This window comes from Chinchilla lanigera, unplaced genomic scaffold (genome assembly GCF_000276665.1).
Source record: "Chinchilla lanigera isolate Chin_1 unplaced genomic scaffold, ChiLan1.0 scaffold00092, whole genome shotgun sequence".
Lineage (NCBI taxonomy): Eukaryota > Metazoa > Chordata > Mammalia > Rodentia > Chinchillidae > Chinchilla > Chinchilla lanigera.
Genome location: NW_004955493.1, coordinates 2132973 through 2142676, shown reverse-complemented (window position 1 = coordinate 2142676; position 9704 = coordinate 2132973). Strand labels below are relative to the sequence as shown.

The window sequence follows — 9704 nt, the reverse complement described above, 5'->3', positions numbered from 1 at the left end:
CATGGTGGTGCACACCTGTAATCCCAGCACTCTGGAGGCTGAGGCAGGAGGGTCCTTGCGAGTTTAAGGCCAGCCTGGGCTACAAAGGGAGCTCAAGAACAGCCTGAACTGCATAGGGAGACCCTGTCTCAAAAAGACAAAAGAAAAAAAAAAAAAAAAGGTTAAGGGTTAAAAGGACGGTGGGTAGAGCTGCTGAGTGTTTGGGTCCTGAGACTGATTGCAACATTAGGGAAAAATGTGACGTGATTATCCCTATTCTTACAGCACTGATTCTCAAACTTGGTCGTGCGTACAGACAGACCGAGCTAAAACACAGATTCTGATCAGTCTGGGAAGGGCAGGTAGAGTTTCCATTTGCAGTGAGCTCCCCCACATATGCTGCTGGTGGTCCTTGGGCCATGCTTTGAATAGCAAGGTGCTTGAAGATCTAGCTTTGCCTGGTTTATGTGTGCAACAGAGGAACCATTTTATTTCTATTTCAAAGTAGTCTGACTAACTCACTCAAAGATGTGGAGAGACAGTTATATCTAAGCCATATGCCTGGTAAAGGTATTCTCTGCTGAGGTTACAGGAAGTGGACAATAAGCAAGGTTGCTGAAGGAATGAATGAGATTTCCCAATTAGCCAGGCTTCGTGCTGAATAAACATGATGCCAAGAAAGTGGGCAGGGCGGGGATCGGCTCCGATGTTTCTGGCAGAAGCCCCAGGTGGGAAGGAAGAGAGGAGTGAGCAGGAGCTTTGGAGACAGGTGTGGGGTTTATTTCTGTACAGCTGGCTTTGAGACACCAGGGCAGAGCTGTCCAGCAGGCGGATTGTGGAGATGGCCTTTCAGGCCATTTCCTTAGCTTCCTCTGTGTTTCCCTAGGCAGAGGAGGACCCCGGTGGGCTAAGATGGATTCGGATGTTTTGTTTTGTTAGGGGGAGTCGGACTCAGGACCTTGCACTTGCCAGGCAGGCGCTTTGCCGCTGAGCCGCATCCCGGGAGATGGACTCTGAGGTCGTGGCCCCGAGGCCAGTCATTCTTCCTGCACACAGCCCTTCTCTGGTGTGTGGGGCAGGCAGGTGGTGTCACCTGTAACGGTCAGGGTGTAGGTCCTGGGGAAGAACAAATGCAGAAGCGGCCCCGCTGGCTGTTCCTGCTGGTTCTCTGTTGTTCTGTTTTTTAACAGCGGAGATCCAACAGGGAGGTGCAGTAAGACCGTCTGCGAGGTCGTGGTGGAGGACCTGTGGTGGGATACACAGCCCTTCTCTGCTCAGCTTCCGCGTCTGCAGAAGGAAGTGTCATGTATCGCCCAGGGTTACTGTGGAAGCCAAGGAAGTGTGTGTAAAGTGCTGAGGGCAGCGCTTCATAGGGGATCAGTGAAGACACAGAAAGGCAGACCCGTAAGGAGACTGAGGGGAGAGGCACAGACCAAGTATCTTGGGGCTCCAGCCCGTGGACGTGACACTGGCCGGCTGTCGTCACCGTGGTCCTGCGGCGTAGCGCTAACGTGTACGTAGTTATGCACGTGCCACACCGTGTTCACGGCCCTCTAGTTCATCTCATTGATTCTCACAGCGCTCCCTGAGTGTGGTCCTGTTCTTTACCCCATTGTACTGGTAAAGAAACCGAGGTGTGCAAAGGGCCAGTAACTTGCCCAGCTCCCAACAGCGAGTAAGAGCTGGCAGCAGGTGCCGGCAGCAGCAAATTCCCGGGTCTGACCTGGTGCCCCCAGCACCCCGCTGCCTCCAGCTGCCCCACGGCAGCTGCTCGCTCCGCGCTGGCCGTGGCTGCGTGTGGACTGGAGCCGAACCCTGCTTGGTCTAACCACGCGGTGCCCACCTGGCTCTGGCGAGCGCTGGCCGGGCGGCTTGGCATGATGCCGACACCTCGTGGGGGGTGTGGGCAGTCCTGCCCCAGCACACCCTCCCAGGCCACCACACCCTCACCAGGCCCAGCCTTCATTATTTTTCTTAAATATTTATTTTTGGGTTTTCAAGACAGGGTCTCACTATATAGCACAGGCTGGTCTCAAACTTGCAACTGTCCTCCTGCCTCAGCCTCCCGAGTGTTGGGATTACAGGCGTGCAGCACCATGCCCGGCTGAGCCTGATTTTAATACCATTTTATTTAGAAGTGTTTCTTGATACAGAGACGTATATTGGCTTGGTTCATTTTTTTAATCAGTATTTTTCACAGCCTTTTGAGAGTCTCAGGAACCTAAGCTGCAACACGTCAGCTTATTTTTTATGGGGTAGTGCCCTAAAACTACAGACTGAGAACTTAAAATTAACTTCAGAACATAAACCAGTTTAAAGAACTCCACAGACAGCAAAACTGCCGGACACCTTTTTTCTTCTTTTTTACCGTCCCCACCTGTAAGTCCCCTGCCCTGTGGAGTTAGAGCTCATCCCACATTGAGTGAAAGAAACAGAGTCAGGATCCCCACATGGAGCTGAATATCAAGCAGCCCAGCGTGAGACACGCGTGAGGTACTACTCCGTCATGGCAGAGATCAGAGGGTTGATGGCGCGGCTGGTGGCAGTCAGACGGACCCACCCGGAAGGGAACTAGATTGGCGTGTGGTGACTGGCTTGGTGGATGGCCTCCTTTGTCCTGGCTGCGGTCAGCGTCATCACCACTCAGGCCAGTTTAGGTAAACTAGATGTCTGCAGTGTGGTCCTCCGCTTGAGTTGCTTTTCAGTATTCCCTGACAGCTCTGTCCACGGGCCTGCTCGCTTGAGACAGGTCTTAGTGTGCAGCCCAGGCTGGCCTCGCAATCACAGCGATCTTCCTGCCGTGGCCTCCCGAGTGCTGTAATTACAGGCTTGAGCTACCACGCCTGGCCCTGTGTGATTTTAGTGGCTGGCGTTACAGTCTCGCTCGGTAGGATGCATATCCAAAGCCTGAACACCAAGCCCGCCAGTCACCGGGGCCAGTCCTGGCTCTGAGGAGAAAGCGAGCCCACTGTGGTGCTGCTGACCTGCCAGGGCCGACTGCCCCGCACAGTGACTTGGTGTGTTCATGGCCACAGGAAGGTGCTGTGCGTCCGTACGTCCCTAAACACTTTGCAAAACACAGCTGTAGGCTTGTGCACTTACCTAAAGGCGTTTGGGGCTCAGTGATAATGTCTGCTTTCTGCCCTTGCTGTAGGTGCCAGGGAGGATCCCACAGCCGTGCCGCCAGTATAGCGACGCACCCCCTTTGACGTTAGAAGGAATCAAGGATCGGGTTCTGTATGTCTTGAAACTTTACGACAAGATTGACCCAGAAAAGGTAACTCATGGTGGTTTCAATTTTTTGAGTATTTAATTACATGGTGTGAAATTCAGAGGGCAAAAAAGCATATTCAGTGAAAGGTCTCCCTGGCTCCCAGCCCCCTCACGCCCCCTGGAGGAGACAGCCAGTGTTGCCAGACTCTTGTGTACCCTTGCAGAGATAAGGTGTGCGTAAGAAGTGCAGTGGCAGCTCGGTTTGTGAGCTCAGTTCCACGATTTCGGTCACGCACTGAATTGGACAAGAACAGAATCAAATTTCCCCCTCGGGTCCACGCTGAACCTAACCACTGAATTTGAGTTTGTTCTTACCCAACTTGATTTACAACCACAATCATGGAAAGAAGCAAGTTTGTGAACCAAGGCCCTGCTGCACACACACACACGGCTATACATGGGTGCGTGTGTCTCTCCCACAAGACACGTCAGCAGGCTGAGGGCGGCAGTTGTAGAATGCACACTTTAGCATTTGAGGCTCTGTTTTGGTCCCCAGCAACAAAACCTACAAGTGCTGTCTACCATAAACACTTGTTCTGCCCCTTGCTTTTTTAATTTAATAACTCTTACGACTTTTATCATAGTGGTACATAAAAAAAGTTCCCCCTTTTTTTTTGGAAACAGAATGTGCAGCTCAGGCTATCCTTAAACTTGCTGTGTAGCCCAGGCTGGCCTCAAACCTGCACCGGTGGTTCCGCCTCAGCCTCCCCAGTGCTGGGACTGTAGGCGTGCTCCATCACGCTCAGGTATAAAAAGTGTCCTTCTTTAAACCAGGGCTGGTAGCACACACCTGTAATCTCAGATGCTTGGGAGACCGATGCAGGAAGATCAAATGCTTCAGGCCAGCCTGAGCAATTTAGTCTCCAAATAAAAAGCCTTCTTTAATACGTAATTGACTCTGAGCTGGGTATAGGTACACACCAATAATCTCAGCACTGAGAGAGGCTGAGGCAGGAAAACGGACTGTTCAAGTCCCACTTGGGCAATTTACTGAAACTCTCAAAATAAAAAACAGGGTAGGACTTCGGTTTGGGTTTTTTTTTGGTACTGGGAATCAAACCCAGGGGTCCAATCTACCACTGAGCTACATCCCCAGCCCTTTTCGTTTCTTGAGACAAGCTCCCACTAGGTTGTTAAGGGTGGCCTCTAACTTGTGATCAGCCCTCCTGCCTGGCCTCCCGGATAGCTGGGATTACAGGCCTGTGCCACTGTTCCTGGCAAAAGAATTTGCTTTTTATGTGGGTGTTAAAGGGTTCTTCCTGAGCTGGACGTGGTGGCGCACGCCTGTAATCCCAGCACTTAGGAGGCTGAGGCAGGAGGATCCTTGCGAGTTCGAGACCAGTTTGAGCTACAAAGTGCAAGGCCAGCCTGAAGTGCATAGTGAGACCCTGCCTCAAAAAGACCCAAAAAAAAAAAAAGAATTCTTCCTGGTGATGTGGGGGTAGGGGGCAGGATTAGGGATGGAACCTAGAACCCGGCAAGTGTTCAGTAGGCTCTCTACCATGGAGCTCCATCCTCGGCCCCTTGCTGGTGAGCTTGAGAGCTAAGTTAAAAGAAAGGTGATACAGACATTTTGTATCTGCAGCTTACAGTAGTGTGCTTTTTTTTTAATGCAGTGCAGGGCATAACTACAGGACTTCACGTGTGCTGAGCTGGTACTCTAGGACTGAACTACACCTCCACCCTACAATAGCCAGTTGGGTTTTCTGTTTTTTTTTTTTTTTTAAAGAGATAGGGGCTTGCTATCTATTCCAGGCTGGCCTTGAACCTCGCAGCCTCCTGCCTCAGCCTCCTCAGTGCTGGGATGATAGGCATGCTCCACCACTTCCAGGTTCAGTCTTCTACTTTTGAGGGGGAGAAATGCCACATGTAAGGTGTGGGCTCTCAGTTGTCAGTAGGGCAGGAAGAAAACTAAACTCTCTTAGATGTCATGTGTAACAGTGATTAAAGCCCATAGTAAAAGATGTGCTGGGTGTGGTGGCACACACCTCTAATCCCAGCACTCAGAGGCTGAGGCAGGAAGATTGCTGTGAGTTCTAGGCCAGCCTGGGCTACATAGTGAGTTCAAAGATAGCCTGTAGCAAGACCTTGTCTCAAAACAAAACAAAACACCATAGTAAATGATGTGATGTGAATTCCTTCCTCATTAGGTTGCTTTATGTTATTAACCACTTCAAAACAAAGTTGAACAAAGTAACACAAAATGCACCTCAGGCATGCCAGCATAGGTTAAATATATAATGGTAGGTAAAGCCTCTGTATTTTAAAAAGAAATCTAACTGGGTGTGGTGGCACGCAGTTGTCATCCCAGCACTTGGGAGGCTGAGAGTTCAGGACCACACTTGACTACTTAGTGAGTTCAAGGCCAGCCTGGCCTGCTTTAGTGAGACTGTCTCCATAGGACAAAGCAACCTGTATGCCGATGAAGTGGCACTGCACCTGTGTTGGCAAGGAAATGCTCTCACACGCTAAATTTTGTTTGGCGTTCCTTTCTTGCAGCTCTCGGTAAACTCCCATTTTATGAAAGACCTGGGCTTAGACAGTCTGGACCAAGTGGAGATTATCATGGCCATGGAGGACGAATTTGGTAACATACACGGGCGTAATCCTACATCTGCATGTTGTGGTTCTTAACTCCGGTGGATTAACGGAAAGGGGTGCTGGGAGTCTGAACTGAAATCAGGTCTTACTGGAAACGGCATCCACTCCCTGCAGTGTACACACCCGCCACCCGCTGTCAGGGACCGTAAGGCTGGGCAGCCCCGCTCCGCAGAGCCCACTGTGGGGCGGCGCTGAGGGACCAGAGGGGGCCGGGAGGGGCGCGGGGCTCAGGTTCCTGAGGCGGCGTCCACCGTGGAGGGCAGAGCCTCACCGGGCACGATGCTGACGACACAGCCCCTCACGCTGCCCCGGCCCTGGCAGCATCAGCTCGGTACAAATGGCAGCTTGTGCGAAGACACACACAGCCCACCCCGCGGCCGTGTCTCGCTCAGTGCCTTCCGTGCGTGCTCCAAGCTCTCCGCTGGGCACTGTTGTGCAGATGAGATCTTTCTAAAAACCGCTTGGTTTACTTCTGGGTGAGCTGCTTGAACAGGGAGCAGAGGGACTTCGGTGCCACCCTACAGGGCACGACTTAGTTCGCCGCTGTCCGCCGGGGGGTTGAGAGCGGCAGGTCCGGTTGGCGCGCGGCCACGCGTGAGCCCGAACAAGTGACCGTCCCCTTTCCTCAGCTGTGAGATGAGGGTGACGGGGCGGGAACAGATCGAGAGCGCTGTGAGCATGGAGGAGCCTATGTGTAAAATAATGCTGACCCCGAGTTAGCGTTCAGTACCTGGTAACTATCAAAACCCAGCCTGCCGTAAAAAGGAATAGAATACGGTACGTAACAGGAGAGCCCTGAGAACACGCGAAGTGAGAGGAGCCAGTACAGAAGGCCACACCGCGTGACCCTAGGCACACGCAATGTCGGGAGGCAGCAAAGGGCTGGGGCGGAGCTCGGGGTGAAGTCCTGGGTTCGGTCCCCAGCGCCCCAAACAGCCTGAAAGGTAAATCCAGACAGGCGGGGCCTGTGCTTGCCCGGACGGGACGCCGTGGGCCCGACTACGCTGGGCACCGGGTTTCTTTTCGGCTGGGTGGGGATGTTCTGGGGGTTGGGGTTAGTGTACTGCACAGCCACGGGGCTGTGCGCTTTAAGAGGAGGAGCTGTCTGTCCTAATTGTGTTTGGAAAAAAACGCTCACTGGCTCACAACCTCAATGGGACTCCAGGTTGCGGGGCAGTTCTGACACAGCTGTGGGTGTTCCGGAAGGGTCGGGTGTTGTCAGTCTGAAGGGCATGCTTTGTACTATCACATCCTATTTTTTTCCCTTTAGGGTTTGAAATTCCTGATATAGATGCAGAAAAGTTAATGTGTCCACAAGAAATTGTAGATTACATTGCAGATAAGAAGGATGTATATGAATAAAATACCAGGTAAGCAATCTGATTTGCAGAATTAATGTCTAGTTATTCAATAAAGCCAAAGTTTAAAAGAAAAATAGGAATGCTAGGCAGAAGTTTTCACTAATTGTAAAACACAGACTGCTTCCACTTACCGTCTCTGCCCCTTGCCGGTACCACCCTGTGATGATCCCCACTCTAGATGGGCCTGGGGACAGTCATTCCTGGGCAGGAGGAGGGTCTGACACGCAGTACCGAGCAGGGTGACACAGAAAGCAGACCTCGCCCCGACCCTCCCCGCTCAGTCTGGCCCTGTCGGGGAAGTTGAGAAGCCTGGCTTCTCCTGAGGCAGGGCGGCCTCCCGGGGGAGAGGGCGGCCCTGCGGGTCAGAGACCCAGGTCTGCCCTCGGCTGCGCCGCCAGCCTGGTGGCGTTGGGCGGGCTGCTGAGCCCTCAGGGCCCCTCTCCTGCCAGGCAGCACTAAGAGCAGCGCTCGGCGGGGCTTTTGAAGCTGTGGGAGCAGTGTGTGTGCACTGCCCGACGTGCAGCCTCAGTGGGCGTTAGCTGCACTCAGGCTCCCGGACCACCAGGGGGCAGACGTCTGAAACGAGCACAGCGTCTTAACGGGCGCACTTAGGAGTCACTAACTGCACAACAAAAGCCAACACTGAACTTGCTTTGTTCTCGTCAGACCCCTTCGCACAGGGCTCCAGGGACGCTGGGGACCGGAAGTGAGAGTGTGGCCTGTCATCACCACACAGAGCAACTCTGTCGGACTTATATTTAAGCTGTCTTGTTTTGCCCTTTGAAAATAAACGGGTTAAACCAACATTTTTCTTACGCTTTCTCAGTGTTTATAAACGGCCTTTCTATACTGATGCTGCTTAGTGTTTTAAGAATGGATCTGAAAAAACTGATCTGTCGTTAATATTCACTCACCCAACTTTGCCAAGAGTTTCTCTTCCTGCTTTCAGTATAAGGGACACATGTGTCCGTGAACAAAGAACTTTCTACTCCATAAGCCACTGTTACCACATGCTACCAGCTGATAGTATCTGAAACTAGGTTTTTCATCTCTGACCTAAGGATCCCTTTCCCTTTTCTTGTTGTTTTTTCAGTTTTTAGGTTTTTTGCTTTTTTGAGACAGGGTCTCAATGTGTAATTCAGGCTGGCCTTGAACTCATGGTGATTCTCCTGCCTCAGCCTCCCTTGTCCTGGGATTATAGGCTCTATCTTAATAGAATTTAATAGTTTGGGAAGTTAGGAGGCTCTTTCCTTTTGGAATGTCAGCTTGGCATTATGTCCCTTTGTGACACATCAGTATTGATTGTGCCTCTGTTATGGTTTGTGTCTGGGTGTCCCTCCAAAGACACATGCAGGGCTGGGGATATAGCTCAGCAGCACAGCGCCTGCCTGGCAAGCACAAGGTCATGAGTTCAATTCCCAGTACGGGAAGAAAAACAACAAAAAAAGAAAAAAACAAAGACACATGCAGTCGTGGGGGTGGCTTTTAGAGGTTAGGAATGATTCATGGGTGTGAGTGCTACACCCGCCCTGAGGTGGATAGTTTGCATACAGTGTAGGGAAAGGCTGCTTGCCAGCACGCCTCCCTTTTTTCCCTTGTTGCTATCTTCCGCCATGGTGAACTGTTGCCCTCTGCCATGTGCCACCCTGCCTTGGAGCCAGCGGAGCATGGACTGAAACCTCCACAAACTGAGCTAAATAAACCTTTCCTTCTGTAATTTTGGGTGTCAGGTATTTTGTCTCAGTAACGACAGAAAAGTAACCAAGACAGCCTCTTGTATTAGTGCTGTTAGTCCCTTGGGGTTGGTAGGTAACACGCATATGTTCCCTAGGTGTTGGTAACACTTAGCTCGTCGTGTTACAAAACGACTGCTTTCCTTTTACTAAAATTTCCAGTTTGCAGGACAGCGGCACTAAGGGCGGGTACTAGGTGTCACGAGGCCAAGGAGCTGCGCTGAGGCTCCTTCAGGAGACAGAGCCCTGTGGCAGAGGGGTGACACGGTAGAAAGGTGGGGGTCAGCCTTGGGACCGGGTGCCCTCACAACCCCTTCTCTTCCCCAGGTGCCCCTCAAGTTAGCCACAGCCTGTTGGGTGTGCTCCCTTCTTTCTGACAATGGAAGACATTTATTGTTATGCTGTCCTTTTTGTCCCCTTAATATTTAAAAAGATACCCTGGAAAACTAAGTGTAAGGAACTCCCTTGTTCCTTTTCACGGCTTTTTTTTTTTTTTTTTTTGAGACAGGGTCTTGTGTAGTTCAGGTTGGCCTTGAACTCAGGCATCCTCCTGCCTCAGCCTCCCAAGTGGTGGGATTACACGTGTGCACCACCACGCCCAGGTCACAGCTGCATTTACACCTCGAACAGGCCGAGTGCTTGCTGGGCATCAGGACACAGTAAGAAACCATCAGGCTGTGTGTGGCTCCTGCGACTGAAATGTAGCCTGGGTTAACGTCTGGGGCATTGCAGCGCTATTCCTCTGCACTGTGCCTTA

At 51.7% G+C, this 9704-nt stretch overlaps 1 protein-coding gene and 1 pseudogene across 1 annotated transcript; both read left to right on the top strand.

Annotated features, from left to right (window-relative positions):
- LOC106146729 overlaps positions 1–7565 on the top strand; it is a 9039-nt pseudogene extending 1474 nt beyond the window's left edge.
- On the top strand, positions 3134–8020 carry LOC102022507 (acyl carrier protein, mitochondrial; the record flags this gene model as incomplete). Its single annotated transcript, XM_013504895.1, is given in 4 exon segments — positions 3134–3256; positions 5752–5839; positions 7124–7223; positions 7881–8020. Coding segments are annotated over 3 exon segments (303 nt in total), but the record flags the coding sequence as incomplete, so codon positions are not given.
- Positions 8021–9704: the final 1684 nt, after the last annotated feature.